This window comes from Mus caroli, chromosome 8, assembly GCF_900094665.2.
Source record: "Mus caroli chromosome 8, CAROLI_EIJ_v1.1, whole genome shotgun sequence".
Taxonomy (NCBI): Eukaryota; Metazoa; Chordata; class Mammalia; order Rodentia; family Muridae; genus Mus; species Mus caroli.
Window position 1 is genome coordinate 115,964,062 of NC_034577.1, and position 16,183 is coordinate 115,980,244.

The 16,183-nt window shown below is 51.9% G+C and overlaps 1 protein-coding gene and 1 long non-coding RNA gene across 5 annotated transcripts in view; one reads left to right on the plus strand and one right to left on the minus strand.

The window, feature by feature from the left end:
• Trim67 (tripartite motif containing 67) overlaps positions 1 to 7,505 on the plus strand; it is a 34,210-nt gene extending 26,705 nt beyond the window's left edge. For all 4 annotated transcript variants that reach the window (XM_021170321.1, XM_021170322.1, XM_021170323.1 and 1 more), the window contains 5 exons: positions 1,579 to 1,724; positions 2,996 to 3,134; positions 4,213 to 4,516; positions 6,248 to 6,410; positions 7,203 to 7,505. In XM_021170321.1, coding sequence (XP_021025980.1) covers positions 1,579 to 1,724; positions 2,996 to 3,134; positions 4,213 to 4,516; positions 6,248 to 6,410; positions 7,203 to 7,268 — 818 coding nt within the window. In that variant the 3' untranslated portion in view covers positions 7,269 to 7,505. The remainder of the gene's footprint in view (positions 1 to 1,578; positions 1,725 to 2,995; positions 3,135 to 4,212; positions 4,517 to 6,247; positions 6,411 to 7,202) is intronic.
• Positions 7,506 to 9,851: 2,346 nt separating this feature from the next.
• On the minus strand, positions 9,852 to 11,707 carry LOC115031738. Its single transcript, XR_003837394.1, has 3 exons — positions 11,583 to 11,707; positions 10,733 to 10,842; positions 9,852 to 10,619 (listed from the first exon to the last, which is right to left on the minus strand). It is a non-coding gene; the product is annotated as an uncharacterized LOC115031738 (long non-coding RNA).
• Between the last annotated feature and the right edge of the window lie 4,476 nt (positions 11,708 to 16,183).

Consider the following 16,183-nt stretch of genomic DNA (forward strand, 5'->3'; position numbering starts at 1 on the left):
GCGGGTGGCAAAAGTCTCCTTCAGCCCAAAGAGGGAGAGATAGGCTGAATCACTGACACAGACTCACCTTGCTGGGCATCAGCTAGCCCCGAAGAGAATAATAAGTTAATTCTGAGTGAAGAAGAGACTCGCAGGTTTATAGAACAAGTCTTGCCGTTTTTCCCTTCTAAATCAGGCTGGAGTGGTCTGTGTGTCCGTCTAGACCCCTTGAGCCTGAGCAGAGCCGGGAGTTGTTCAGGTTCTCCTGTTTGGCTTTAGAGAGCTCAGAGCATGCCCGATTCAGTTCCTCGGTCCATGGGTTGGCTACCCAGCCCTCTGAGGTCATACCTGGCGCTATGGTCTAGTCCCCTGCCCTTGCAAAGCAGGGCTCCAACCATCAAGGTTCCAACTGCCTGTGCACTTTATTTCTCTCCTGTATCACTGACACACCTGGTATTTCTGTCACACCTGAGAAGATCAACTTATACAAGATGAAAGATTTGGGGGGGAGGGGTTTGTCTGTGATTGGCCTGTTGTTTTGAACCTGTGGCAAGCATGTCACGGTAGAGCCCAACCCTGCACCGAAGAGGAAAGAGGAAAGAGCCAGGGTCTCACCATCTCCTTCATGTGCACACCACCAAGGTGACCATTTGTCCCCACCTCTTAAAGGCTTTACCATCTCCCTGTAGTACCATCCTGGGGAGCAAGCACAGGGGTGTAGCTGATTGTATTCTGGTGCTAATTGTTTCCTCCCAAAACTGTTTGCACCTAGCTTCTGGGAACCCGCCCCCAGCTAATTCTGATTGGTAAATAAAGACGCCAGCAGCCAGTAGCTGTAGAGGAGAGACAGAGGCATGATTTAGGGTTCCCAGGCTTGGGACAGAGAGGAAGAGGAGAGAGGAGACAACATGTCTTAGGAGTGTGTGCAGGATAGGAGAAGAGAGAGCGGCCATGGAAGGGTAAGAATGTGCAGGAGGGAGAGGCAGAGCCGCCATGTAAAGGGGCCAAGAGAACACAGCCCACAGGGCTGCTCAACTGGGTCAAGAGCAGCCAAGATGGAATGTGAGAATGAGTAAATAGTGACCCTGAGTTATCGGTGGGAGAGAGACTCTAACAGCTTGGCAGTTAGGTAATTGCCCAGCTGAAATATAAAGGCTGAGTGTGTGTCTTTCATCCAGGAACATAAATGGTCTAAGGCGGGCAGGAACCCACACCATTATAGAAATACCATACACACACACACACACACACACACACACACACACACGCCTTTGAGGGTCATTAAACTCGAGCCACAGCACCTCCGTTCCCAGCTCAAGTGTGAGTCACGGGCTGACTCTCACTTGGTTTCCTGCCATCTGCCATCTGAGCCCACACAGGTGACCATACAACATGTAACATGCGCGGTACGGACCGTGCTGAGGTCACTTGGTGTGCCACATGACTCGGGAGCCAACCCCGGAGCTCTTGGTGGGCAGACGGAAAAGAGGACTTCCTTCCTCGGGCCACAGGTCCCAAGGGTTTGCATGGGTCGGGGTGGCGCTGGCGCGGGGCCTGCAGGAGGGTTCTGTGTGCTGACCAGAATGATCCCCGTCACAGTGCCACCTGTACCCCTGCTGCAGCTGGAGAAGTGCTGCACCCGCAACAACAGCGTCACCCTGGCCTGGAGGACTCCACCCTTCACCCACAGCCCTGCCGACGGCTACATCCTGGAGCTGGATGACGGGGATGGAGGGCAGTTCCGGGTAAGCTAGCTGCTGCCAATCAAGGGCAGTTTCCAGGGAGGCCTGTGCTGTCTGAGAACTCTGCAGGACGGGCCTGTGAGGCCGCTGCCCTAAGACAAGCACCTTGACTACAAAGACAAAGAGAGTCTGCCAGCCTGGGCCCTTGGGAGAGAGCATTTCCTGGGGAGATAGCGGTGGTTGTGGCCACAGCCTCAGGGAGAAGTGTATGTCAGAGAATTCCAGAAGGATCCATACAGGTGTGGGCTGACAACTCAGAGAAAGCACTGCCTACACGTGCACTCTTTTGCACAGGCTAGCCCGCACCACACCAGCTTCCCACACAATTCTTGGCTGAGCTTTCTTTTCTTTTTTCTTTTTTGTAAAGATTTATTAATTATGTATACAGTGTTCTGCCTGCATGTATGCCTGCAGGCCAGAAGAGGGCACCAGATATCACTATAGATGGTTATGAGCCGCCATGTGGTTGCAGGGAATTGAACTTGGGACCTCTGGAAGAACAACCAGTGCTCTCAACCGCTGAGCCATCTCTCCAACCCCGGGCTTTCTTTTTTTTAATCTGCCTTTCTGGCTATGATATCAGGGTTTAGGCAGGTTCCTACCATGGCAGCATGTTTCTGCAATGGAAGGTGGTCTCTTTCAAAACATGGCAAGCTTCTGGTTCATGAAGACGCATGAAAAGGGACACTAGACAGGTGTGGTGGCTCCTGCCTGGAATCCAAGCTCTGAGAGGCTAAGGCAGGAGAATTGAGGGTCTGAGGCCAGCCTGGGCTGCAGAGTAACAATCTTGTTAAAACAAGTCCGCACATATTGAGGCTTAGTAGGACAGACAGAGTCCAGAAGTGAATGTGGAATGAAGTAAAACCCTAGAAAGTGAAAATCAAGATCTGGTGCAAGGAAGCTCACCATCTTAGAGCACCCGAACCCAGCAGAGGCAGGGTCACAGAGAAGAAGATGCTGATCTCAGGGGCAGGAAGCTTTGCAGGCATCCCCTTGGCTTCTAGCAGTCTGATAGTGGAGGCAGAGAGCAGTCTGATGGTGGAGGCAGAGCGCAGTCTGATGGTGGAGGCAGAGTGCTTTTGGGGACCATCCTAGGATAGTTTCACCCCTGCAGCCATGTCTTGCTGATGCCCTGAGACAGAGGGGCTAGCAATTTGAGAGGCCCCAATGAAGGTAAACAGCACAGGTTGGAACTTCTCTCATCTGGTACTCCAGTTGGTGTAAGGGGAACTTCTGGAAGCTCTGTGGCCGAGTGAATGTCCTTGCTCTTTCAGGAGGTGTATGTTGGCAAGGAAACCCTGTGCACCATTGACGGGCTGCACTTTAACAGCACCTACAATGCCAGAGTCAAAGCCTTCAACTCCTCTGGTGTTGGGCCCTACAGCAAGACTGTGGTCCTGCAGACCTCTGACGGTGAGCACCCCTCAGCCGTGCATTCTGCCTCACTGCCCATATCCTGGGGGTGGGGGCAGGGCAGGAGCAGGAAGAAGCCAGTGTCCCCATTTTAATGGGGCTTAAGAGTTTGACCTTGGCCACATCTTGTCTCCTCTTTGTGTTTCAATCTCCTACCTACAGGGTGGGCCATGGATAGACACTTCCTCTGTCACCTCTAACAGTGCCTGGGTCATTTGAGGAGATGATAGGAGTCAGAGCTCCAGGAAATAGACCTGGCTGTGGGGCCAATTGGCCTGCGTGTCTGTGCTGCCTAGTGAGGCTGGATCTGTGGAAGGGAAACTTGGGCAACACAGAGACACAGAGCAGGGAAGGGAGAGGGGTGGATTCTATTGCTGTGACAAAGTCTATGACCAAAATCAACCTGGGGAGGAGAGGATTTATTTCATCTTACAACTGTAGAAGTCAGGGCAGGAACTGAAACAGAGGCCATGGAGGGCTGCTGCTTGCTGGCTTGCTAAGCCTGCTTTCTAATATAGCTCCGAACCACCTGCCTAGGGGTGGCACCGCCCACAGTGGACTGGGCCCTCCCCTGTCAATTTTGAGTCAGGACAATACTCCCATAGACTTATTTATTTATTATATGTAAGTATAGTGTAGCTGTCTTCAGACACCCTAGAAGAGAGCATCAGATCTCATTAAGGATGGTTGTGAGCCACCACGTGGTTGCTGGGACTTGAACTCAGGACCTTTGGTAGAGCAGTCAGTGCTCTTAACCACTGAGCCATCTCTCCAGCCCCTGGGCAAATCTTATAGAGGCATTTTCTGAATCTAGGTTCCCTCTTCCCAGATAATCTAGATTTCTGTCAAGTTGACAAAAGCCAATCAGCACAGAGTGTGACTGTGAATGTGTGAGTGTGTATGCATCCCACATAGACCACTGGCGGCAATGAATCGACTCTGTTAGAAGCAAATAAGTCCATCAGTCACCTTGGCTGTACAGAAAAAATTTGTGTTGTGTTGGGGGAAAGATGGGGGGATAAGAGGGGCAGGAAACAGAGATTCTTGTGCCTGCTCTACCTGCCTTCTTCCTTTCCAGTGGCCTGGTTCACCTTTGACCCCAACTCTGGCCATCGGGACATCATCTTATCCAACGACAACCAGACGGCTACTTGCAGCAGCTATGATGACCGGGTGGTGCTAGGCACGGCTGCCTTCTCCAAAGGTGTGCACTACTGGGAGCTGCACGTGGACCGCTATGACAACCACCCAGACCCAGCCTTCGGGGTGGCCAGGGCCAGCGTGGTCAAGGATATGATGCTAGGCAAGGATGACAAGGCCTGGGCCATGTACGTGGACAACAACCGCAGCTGGTTCATGCACTGTAACTCCCACACCAACAGGTGCGTGCTCCCTGAACCCCCACCCAGCCCGCAGATTCAGGGGCGGGGACAAGGTTCTCTGATTGTCCCAGGTGTTGGGGGAGGAGCTGTCTTCTAAAAAGTTTTCTTTCTTTCTTTCTTTCTTTCTTTCTTTCTTTCTTTCTTTCTTTCTTTCATACATATGAGTACACTGTAGCTGTACAGATGGGTGAGCCATCATGTGGTTGCTGGGAACTGAATTCAGGACCTCTGCTCGCTCTGGTCGGTCAGCGGGAGGAGCCATTTTTATGCACTTTGTTCTGTAGTTCCAGGGGTTTGGAGAAAGACTGGGTGAAGTGTGAACCATTTGCCTGTGTCACAACTGAAAGTACTTGATGGTGTGGGGTAGAGGAGGCAGTTCTAGCTCAGTGGCTCTCCGTCCCCCAGCTGGCCTCACAGTGGTGCCTTTCCACTGAGAGCGTTAATTTGCGGTTTTCTTACTGGTCTTGCTCCAGTTTTTTTCTGCAACCATCTTGCTAAGCCTGAGTCACTGCGCAACACTAATGGGATACTTGTTTCCCGCAGAGGGAGGAGGAGTCATTGCCAGGGCTACTGCTTTGCCTGGAATGACCCTGACACTGCCGCAGGAAAAGCATAAAGAAGCCAATCCCAAGGAGCTGACCTCACTGGGCTCCTGGCAGGGTAGGGCTGCCACCAGGGCTCCTGGGTTCTCGCTGCTCTTCCAAGCAGCTCTGACCACTCTCTTCACAATGAGTAACCCAGCTTCTCTCCCAGGAAAACCAGGTCTAGTTTGGCCAGGAACTTGCCTGAGGACCCTCAGGCCCCCCTAGCTGATCACTATCTTTTCACTGGTAATGTCCTCTGCTCCAAAGGATTATGGGAAGGGCAGCAGCTAGACTCTCAAGCTGGGCCGTGGAACTTAACAGGCACTGCAGGTTAACCAAGTAAATCAGTCTGGCCCGATACTGCAGACTAAGCGATGAGGCCGACCAGGTGATATCGGTTTACCAGGTGACCTCCCTCCACCTCTAACCCACAAAGGGGCCAAGACCACCCTGGCCTACCAGTTCCATGCCTGTGTGCTTGAGCAATCCCAGTACCTAGACATTCTGATGGTGGCAGTAATGAATTCAAGCATGCATTGGGTGCTTTTGCGGGGTAAAAGCTTTCTCAGAAGCCAGACCCTGCTCCCAGACCTGACCTTGATCATAGGGGGTGGGTTCATGGAAAACTGACAGGTCAGACTTGTTACTACTGCCATCTGGTGGCCATAATTAGAATCGCACTGGCTGCCCAGTTGGACGCTTCTCCACCAGTCCCTAAGGCACCTCCAGGACACCTGCTCTTCCTACCAGGTCCTTGTAAAGAATTCATGTCAGGGTCTCTTCTCACTTCTCACTTCTGCCCCTGGCTCAATCCTAACCGAGGACTCAGTTTCCTCCCAGGGCTGAACAAGGTCATGTCAAGGGAACCCTTAGTTAATGAAGGGCGTGTCTGCTGAAGGGCACAGAGGGTTCTAGGCAAAGTCTTCCAGGTCTATTACTTAAAGTTCCTCCCTACTCAAAGGCGTGTAGGTCTCAGACGCTGTGGATAGGAAGGGGCTGAGTAGCTTTGGTCCCTTAGCGCTGTGTTCTCTTGTGGCTGACACACACACACACACTTGGTGGCTAGGTTTGAATGAAGCTGTCCTGAGTGTTACTGTCACATCGTGACCTAGGTGTGGTGACAGGTTTTCCTGGTTTATCTTCCCAGGACTGAAGGCGGTGTGTGCAAGGGGGCCACTGTGGGTGTGCTGCTGGACCTAAACAAACACACTCTGACCTTCTTCATCAATGGGCAACAGCAGGGCCCCACAGCCTTCAGCCACGTGGATGGGGTCTTCATGCCTGCCCTCAGCCTCAACCGAAACGTGCAGGTACCCTTAGAGACACAGCTGGCTCTCCCAGTCCAGCCCACTTCTCTGCTTCCTGAACAATGAGTACTGTGATGAGAATGGGCCACCTCGCTCATCAGATAGGCAGTCTTCTGCTAGCCTCTATGAGCATCGTTGGGGCTGGGGGTGGGGCCTAAGGACTGTACTTACGACCGAGCAAACAAGTTCCGTGGGGCTCCAGGAAAGAGCAGGGGCTCAGTGCCCCAGGGGATCGGGTGGTACAGGAGCTCCTAACACAGGTTAGATGGGGGCATCCTTTGCTTCTAACAGACTCCCTCTGTCCCTGGAGCTATCAAGGGACCTGCCATGTGTCTATTGCCCTGCAAGTGTTTCCACAACAGTCCGGTGTTGGTTACTTAAAGAGGCAATTTGAGGGTCACAGTGTGAGCTGGAAGAGACAGCAGCAGGCTCAAAGACTCAGCTGCGAGAAGCAGAGCCTCTTTGCCGCAGGGCTCTGCGACTCAAGCCAGTGAACCCATCTGCTCGTCACTGTAGCTCCAGTTATGAGGCAGGAAGCACAAAGTGGCATGGGCCTTAGCCATATGGGGAAGACAGATGAGTGATAAAATCCATAGCATGAGTTCTCAGGCACGTGGTCACAGTGCTACGTCAGGTGCTCCGTGCTACGGACAGCCTCTCCTGCCCCTCTTTCCACTCCTCTATCTCCTTTGTCTCCTGCCTTCCTCCTGTGTTAGGGCTAGGACCCAGGGTCTTGTACGTACTGTGCAAGTACTCTGCCACCCAACCAACTCCTGCTGGTTTCATCTCTTCCAGGTCACCCTGCACACAGGACTGGAGGTGCCAACAAACCTGGGACGGCCGAAGCTGCCAGGCAACTAGCCTGGTGGCCCCCGCTGCCTAGCTGGCCGTGATGGAGGGCTTCACGGAGGACCAGGGCATAACAGAAGGTCCTGGGTGCCAGCAGCCAGCGGACATCTGAAGACGCTTTTCTGGGGGAGCTGAGAATGAATCAGATGCGAGCCCCACGACCATACTGTGGCCGCCTATATCAGGAGTGGCCTTTCACCTCAATGCCACAGGGCTATGGCCCCCCAGGGTGCCCTCAAGATGGACACCTTTTTGTTTCCGGCTTTATGTTTTCTAACATCTGTTTTAAAACTTTGATTTCCTCTTAAGTTTTTGTTTTTGTTTTCCTGGAGGGAGAGAAGAAGGCAGACTCTGAGACTGGTATCCCAGGATGGATCAGCCCCGTGATGTTACTCCATGCCTGCGTGTAACCCATTGCTAGGACTCTGTTACTTCTGGAGTCCCAGGCTGACAGTTTGTCACCTCTACGGGAAGAAACTCACCATGAGCCTCTGGGATATGCAGTTTTCAATACACTGCAAACTAATTTGAAAGGGTCATTAGTCATTCACGAACTGCTAGGACCCTTCAGAAAGGCTTCCTTAGGGTCTGTATCATTACCCATGTGCTGTTGACTCTCTCTCTCTCTCTCTCTCTCTCTCACACACACACACATACACACACACACACCACACTCACACACACTCTCTCACACACACACACACACGTGTGTGTGTGTAACAATCTATTTTATTTTATTCATTCAGTTCTTAGTTATGAGTAGAAACACTGGAATCCAAGACAGTGACACGTCTTTGCACAGTGGTGGCTTTTTCTAGAACCTGCTTCCACAGAAATTGATGGACATTTATCTGCACCGCCTTCCTGGGCTGGGCCTTGAGCACAGAGGCAGCAGACCCTGGGAAGACAGACCGTGCATCGCAGTAAGCTCTTACGGCTTCACCCAGTGCCCTCTTTGAAGCATCATGAACTCTAGAAGCGACCCTGGTGGCGACAGGGGTGGCTCTGTCACGATGAGACAGATACGACCCCAGAGAAAGGCTGAAACTAGATGGCGACACCCTACAACTTCTCTTTTCACATGAGCCCGGGTTCCCTGGGATGCGGCCGAGTCTTCCTTCTTCCGAGGAGCACTACCCTTGCTGGGGAGTTCCACATGGAGTCATCCTGCCTTCCGGCCCTGTGTGCTCACTTCCTGTCTCTCTCCTGCAGTCACCAGCTCTGCCTGGTAGCAACCTTGCTCAATCCCTTGCAAAGAACTCATCTCATCATCTCATCGGGCGTCACATTCTACACAGAGAAATGACTTGCCTGTCAGCGGGGCTGTTTTTATCAGACGTACCTGCACGCCGACCCCAACTGTGCTTCCTCGCCGATTCTGTGCTCAGGCCCTGCGCCGGTTCCCAAGTACCCACTACTGGGCTGCACAGACCCGCCAGTCCTACCTCAGAATTCTTTCTCTTGGTCCTTCTTTCCTCAAACACTCCACCATCACCAGGAGCCCTTCAACACTGTCCAGCCTCCGCACTGGGCCCCGGGGCCATCTTCATTGCATAGGCATAGCCTTGGCCTCTCTGGACCCTCTTCCTGCTAAGTGGCTCACGGCTCCATCTCAAGCCCTCGGGGCAGCCGCAGGACCCCGGCCGCTGCGCATCCTCAGTTGCTCTGCAGCTTCCGTTGTCCCTTTCCTACAGCCTTGGCCACAGCCACAGCTCTGAAAGGGAGGCACAGATACTTCAAAGGGAAGAACATGGAGGAACCTCTGCCTTCCTGGCCCAGGAAGCTGTGGTCAGGGGTGATCCAGGGATTTGGGTGTCTTGTGGCAGAGAAACCAGAAACCCTGGAGTAAGAACGGGGCAGAAAGGCTGGCCACAGAGAATCTTTACAGTCTCAAAGCCTGGGCCAATCACCTTCCTGGGAAGCAGGAGTCACTTGAGCCTATCTGCACCTGTGGGTGGCTTTGGGGAGATGAGAAAGTGACCACAATCCCAGGTGACTTTTTCTTCTTCCTTTCTTTTCTTNCTTTCTTTCTTTCTTTCTTTCTTTCTTTCTTTCTTTCTTTCTTTCTTTCCCCCTCCCCACTTCCTCATCCTCTTTTCTTCCTTTCCTCCTCCTCCCCTCCTTCTTCTCGCCTCTCTTTTTCTTTCCTTTCTTTTTTGTTTTATTTTGTCTGCTTGTGGACGTTGTACATCGTGGTGCGGAGCCTAGTGCGCACCACGATGTACAACGTCCACAAGCAGCAGCTTCTCCTCTTCCCCCTCCCCCTCCTCTTCCTCTTCCTCCTCTTTCCCCTTCTCCTCTTCCTCTTCTTCCTCCTCCTCCTTCTCTCTTCCTCTTCTACCTCTTCCTCTTCTTTCTCCTTCTCCTCTTTTTTCTTCTTGTTTTGTTTGAGACATGGTCTCACACTGTAGCCCAGGCTGGCCTGGAATTCACTATACAGCTCAGGCTAGCCTTGAACTCACAGCAATCCTCCTGCCTCAGCCTCCTGAGTACTGGGATTACAGAGGTGAGCACCACATCCAACTCAGGTGACCTCTTTAAGGAGGTTCCCTGGGGTTGACCACAGCAGAGCCAGCTCCCTGCCCCCCACAGGAGTATGAGTGGGCGGGGCTAGCTGCCTCCCACAGGAGTATAACTGGGCGGGGCTAGCTGCCTCCCACGGGAGTATAAGTGGGCGGGGCTAGTTGTCTCCCTTTGCTCACTGGAGCCCAGAAGCAATATGCTGGTGCCAGGGTCAGCCCAGGCAGCCCTGCACAGCCACCTCTCCCCTGCCTTCTGCACAGGGCTCCTTTCAGGGACAAGAACGCATGGAGGAGAGTAGGGTAAGACGGGGTCTCATGATTCGGGTTTGAGGCAACTGGAAAAGTGGCAAGGCCCTGGGATCATGGGGTTCTATCCCATGGAGTCCTTAGCAGCTGGCACTGAAGTTCCACTGCTATATATGAATGATACCAGTGTAAGGCCTTCCTTTGTGAGCCACTGGGAAGGACCTTGGGGTTAGTCTGTCAAAAGTCCGCGAGAAGGAACTTCAGCTCCTGAGCCTGTTCTCCGGGTGGGTCAGTGGACGCCAATTCCTTTTGAATGAGTGTCCTTGATGAGTACCCACTGGCACCCACCCTACACACAGCACCTCTTCCCTCTCAGCAGAACAGCAACGCCCACAGAGCAGGTTTTTCCTTCTCTGTCCTGGTCTGGGAACGCAGCCCCAGTTTTAGGAGACAGGCACCAACCTTGGCAGTCTCACACCGTGTGTGGTCCAGGTTGTACCTTCAGATCTTTATGTGGTTCCAAAATGTCCTTAGCTGCCCTGTGGCCCGAAAGAATCCAGAGCCAGGGAGCAATATGCTGATAGCAGGGTGGGCCCTGAAACATGGACAAGCTCTGTGAGAGAAGGGGTAGGGTGCCCACTTTACTGAGCCCTGTCTTCTGTGAAAGGTACCCTAACCCCTCTCAGGTCAGTGACCATGTGCACGTACCTTCCCCAGGAGCATCATGCCAGCCTTCATTCTGCGAGTGAAAGGCTTGCTCCTTGAGTCTGAGACATGATTCAGTGCTGCTGGCCCGGGTTTGCTTTTCATCCTGTGGCCTGTTGCAGAGGTGAAGGGGGTGGATGAAACCATTTGGGGGTCTCAAAGAAGAACACCATCACAGGACTGTGGGGGTGAACCCAGGGCTTTGTTTCTCTCCTGGTTTTGGGGATGGGACCTGGGTGCCGGAGAGCATTAAGCACCTTTTGTCTCTACTCTCCAGATGCCAAGAGCACCCCCAGTTAGTGTGACAACCCCCAATACCTAAGGGCATCCAGATGCCCCCTTGGGGCTGACCCGGATCTGGATCATGCTGATTCGTTGGATGTTGACATTCATAGCGTTGGTGGGTACCCCTTCCTGTGTCACATAGGTCTGTCCCAAAGCCATTGGCCTAGTGTTAACCCAACCTAAGAATTCTTCACAGGTCTTCAGTGAGGAACAAAGGGCTCACATTTCCCCCCAACTCCCATCTCCATTCTTGCAAAGGAAAACTTCCCTTTTCTTGGCCACAGTTTACTGGTAGGAGCAGGGACATCTTAATGGATCTAGGGCCCTCAAGGGGTTAAAGAATTCTTACCTATATTGTTAAAAGACTTTCAAAACCCACACTAGTCCTGGGAACTCTGGTAAACCCAGGAAAAGCCAGTTGTCACTGACAGTCTAGTATGAGCTCCTGGCTGAAGGGGGTCCTGACAGCTGAGGGGAAGAGGTGGGTGAAGGAAAGGGCAAGCTGAGGTAAACAGGAGGCTTGAGGCACCACCAAAGGCCAGAGCGCAGAGTATCCCTCACCGCTTACCTCTTAAGCTGGCTTTGGTGTTGGCTCATGGCATGTGTGGGATGAATCTCCTAACTGTTCTGGGCTTCGGTATCCCTCCCTCCCTGCAACAGGACTGGTCCTACCAACCTACCTCCTCTCTACTGTGTGGATCACGGGACAGTCTCAACAATAAGGTTTGGGCTAAAGGGCTCATTTAGTGGATGTAACCTGGGTGGTTGTTGTTATGTCCTCTAACCACAATATCTTCACGTTAGCGTCCCGTGACCAGGGCAGCACTTGTCACACGGCTGCCTGGCATTTCAGACAGCTCACATGACCACGGCAAGCACATTCCTTTAGTGGAGAGCCTGGGTTAGTGAAATGTTCCAGGGCCTTGACCAGGCCAAACCCTGAGTGCTAAAGACATCTGCATGTGCTATCCCCGAAGCCAAGAACATATATTAGCCAGACTTTTGCTTCCCGTTCCTTCAGTTCTGGTTTCTAGGACTCCCCCAACCCCATGGCATTTGGCTTTTGTTTTCCAACAGTGTCGGGATGACTTTGGAAGTCACCTGAGAGTGTTATACAGCTGAACTAGGACCTCGAGGGGATGGCTGGTTCCAAGTGAATTTTAGACAACTGACCGCTGCCAGGATTTCCTGGCATAAACTAAGAAGGGTGGGAGCCTGACCTTTTCCACGAACGAGCGGGGCTGAACTCGGTGGGAGGAGCTGGGACCCGACTCTAGGCGAAATGTCTCCCTCTAGTGGTGATGCTCACTGAGAACCCCGTTGTCAACTCGGCTATGGGAAAGTTCGCAGAGTGGGAGGGCTAGAACGGGGGCCCTGGGAACCATTGGGCACAGCTGTGTGCAGAGGCTACACAGGCTCCGAGACAGCTGCTGGAGATTCGGGAGTGGCCTGCGGTGGCCGTTCCAAGCCCCAGGAGACTGGACTTCCTAAGCACCCCGCCGTCTCAGCACCAGTGGAGAGTGGGGTGTAGACACAACCGAAAACGTGAATGCATGATATAGAACCGCCGCCTTTGCACTGCGCGGCGCACTGAGCATGAACGGTGTTTGTATAATGTTGGCGAAGGAATTTAACAGAAACAGAAAGCTGTGTACCGTTGTTTGGCCCCGTTTTCCCGCCTTTCCTTGCCTTCTCTTACCCCACTCTCCCTACTGATTCTGTCCCCAGTGGTTGGTATTTGGTGGCAGCTCTTGGTCCTGTGGCTGTTTATGTCTCACTGAAAACACGGAGGGGTGGGCAGTGGTAAGGAAAGTAATTGTTTTCTAATTTTGTATCCTTGCTATCCACAAGCGTTTGTATTTTTTGAATTGCAAACACTGTTTTCTGGTCCTTGGGAGTTGGTTAAACTTCCTGTATTACTTTTTGGAAAACTTGAGTTTTACCACATTCTTAAACAGATTTGAAATAAATTCTTTTGACACTGCCAACAACTGGAAGACGGGTGTGCTCTGTGGTCACTAGTGAGGGGTCACTTCCGAATTCCCACGGGCTGACCCTGGCTGAGTACTGGTCAGCGCCTAAGTCTCAAAGTAAAGGTGTAGTTTCAAATTACAAAGCACAACTTCTACAGTGAAATTATAGCTCCATTTAAAAATGTGTGTGTGCATGCGTGTGTGTGAGTGTGTGGTGTGTGTGTGAGTGTGTGGTGTGTATGACTGTGTGTGGTGTGTATGAGTGTGTGGTGTGTGTGTTGTATATATGTGTGTGTGTGTGGTGTATGTGTGAGTGTGATGTGTGTGGTATGTATGAGTGTGTGTTGTATATATGTGTGTGAGTGTGGTGTGTGTGAGTGTGTGGTGTGTGTGTGGTGTATGTGTGAGTGTGATGTGTGTGGTGTATGTGTGAGTGTGATGTGTGTGGTATGTATGAGTGTGTGTTGTATATATGTGAGTGTGGTGTGTGTGAGTGTGGTGTGTGTGCGTGTGTGTGCACATGAATATATGTGGAGGTTGCAGGTCACCTCAAGTGCTCTTCTGATGCTGTCCACTTTTCCTTTTCGAGACAGGTTCTTTTTAAAAAAATTTTTTTTTCCAAGACAGGGTTTCTCTGTGTAGCCCTGGGTGTCCTGGAACTCACTCTGTAGACCAGGCTGGCCTTGAGCTCACAGAGATCCGTCTGCTTCTGCCTCCCAAGAGTTGGAATTAAAGGCACGCACACACCACCACCGCCCAAGACAGGTTCTTTTATGGGCCTAGCACTTGCAAATCCAGCTAGACTGGCTGACCAGCAAGCCCCAAGACTACCTGCCTGTCTCCACGCTTCTGGAATCCTTAGTACATACACCTTGTTCTCTATGTAGGTCCCGTGGCTCACAGTAAGGTGTTCGTGCTTAAGTGGGAAGCTCTACCAACTGAGCCAGCTCTAATCACAGACTCATTTTTGCAGAAGGCAAGCAGACTGGGGATATGTAAGAGTCCAGATCGGGTTAAGCCAGGTGCAGTGGCTCACACTTGTAATCTCAGCACTAGGGAGGCTGACGCAGGAGCAAGCTCAAGACTGTTCTATATGGTGACACCCAGCCTTGGAAACAAGAGATAAATCCATGGGTTTCTGACCTGGACTCCAGGACAGCTCCGAGCAAGCATCCCAAACTGAGCATCAGGAATAACATATACCCCTTGGCAGTGTGGCCCAGAGCTTCACTTCTGTCCTTCCTTGAGCTATGATACTTTAAATTTTTACTTTTTTGAGACAAGGTCTCACTGTGTAGCCCTTGATGATCTGGAATCCACTGTGTACACTTGACTGGCTTTGAGCTCATGGCGATCTGCCTGCCTTGGCCTCCTGAGTGCTGGGATTAAAGGCCTGTACCACCTTTAAGTAGCTCTTCTCTGTCCAAGCTACATGCTAATTAAAAAAAATTTCCCTTTATCTCTAAGGGCTGAGATTTAATCATCGAGGAAAGCTGGACCCCCTCAACAAATTCAGTCTTTCAGCACTGCCGTGTCTTACTTACGTATGTCCACGTACTCACAGGGACTACTAGCTTTGGACACAGGGACACCGCCACATGCCTTCTGACTACTAAGAGGTGACCAGAAGAGGCTGAGGTAATAGCTCAGACAATGTGCGTGCGGTGCAAGAATAAGAACCACAGCTCTGCCGGGCGTGGTGGCGCACGCCTTTAATCCCAGCACTCGGGAGGCAGAGGCAGTCGGATTTCTGAGTTTGAGGCCAGCCTGGTCTACAGAGTGAGTTTCAGGACAGCCAGGGCTATACAGAGAAACCCTGTCTCGAAAAACCAGAAAAAAACAAAACAAACAAGCAAACAAACAAACAAAAACAAAAACCACAGTTCTAGTCCTTAAAACTCCCATTTAAAACCACGATGGGGCAGCTGCTTGGGGTTCTTCACTGTTTAGCTTGCCCCTTTGGGTTCTAACTCAAGAAATGTGATGCCAGTCAAAATCTTAAGCATGCTAAAACCCTCTGGGCTTTCTCACCCTCTGAAGGACCCACTACCCTGCCCCACGGGGCTGCCTGCTTTCTGGGACCCTAACTCAAAAGACATGGCTCTCTCTCCCCCTCTGATCCATAGCCCTGCTCCCAGCAGCAGCCAAGATTCTCAGTCTAGCTGCCCTACTGGTTTTCCTCTTAAACTCGTAATAAAGTGATCTTCCAGGAAGAGGAAGGGAAGCCAGTGGCCAGAGCTTGAATGCCGGTGCTGGAGAGCCACAGGTAGGTCCCTGGGCCTCTCACTAGCTTGCCGGCCTATTCTACTCCCTTAGCTCCAGGTCACCGAGAGACAGTCTCAAAATGCAAGGTGGCGAACGGGGGAGAACTCAGAGGTGAAAGCGCACTAGAGGCCGAGTTCCATTCTTGGCACCCACATAGCGGCTCACAACCATCTGTGTTCCATCACCCTCTTCTGCCCTCCCTGGACACCAGGCACTCAGGTGGTACACAGACATGTGGCAGGTAGGAACAGCTATACACAAATTTAAAACCAAACGGCAAGGTAGATAGCACCTAAGGGATGGCAGCTGAGGCTATCCTCTAGTCTCCTCCACACACGTGCACACAAACCTGAACACATATATGCACACGCACATACGTGAACATGCAATGGTGGTCATGAGCTGGTATAGGGCAGGATACAAGAGGAGTACTGTGGAGGGGTTTGTTATTCAAGGCTGTGGTGGACACAAAAACTTGCTTAGTGTTTTACTGCTGTCAACAGACACCATGACCAAGGCAACTCTTAAATGGACAATATTTAATTGGGTCTGGCTTATAGGTTCAGTCCATTATCATCAAGGTGAAGTTATGGCAGCATCCAGGCAGGCATGGTGCAGGAAGAGCTGAGTCCTACATCTTCATTTGAAGGCTGCCAACAGAGTACTCGCTTCCAGGCAGCTAGGATGAGAGTCTTATAGCCCACACACACCCAGTCCAACAGAGCCACACCTTCTAACAGTGCCACTCCCTGGGCCCAGCACATACAAACCATAACAGGGTGGATTATGGGGTTGGATAGTGGGATACGAGAGGGGTGTGGATTCCAGAAAAGACCTGAGCTGAGGAGACAGGTGGATTATGCAGAGAGGGAGGGAGAAGTCACAGCAGTTAAGGGGGCAGGCACAGGACTCCCACCAAGCACTGGGGCCA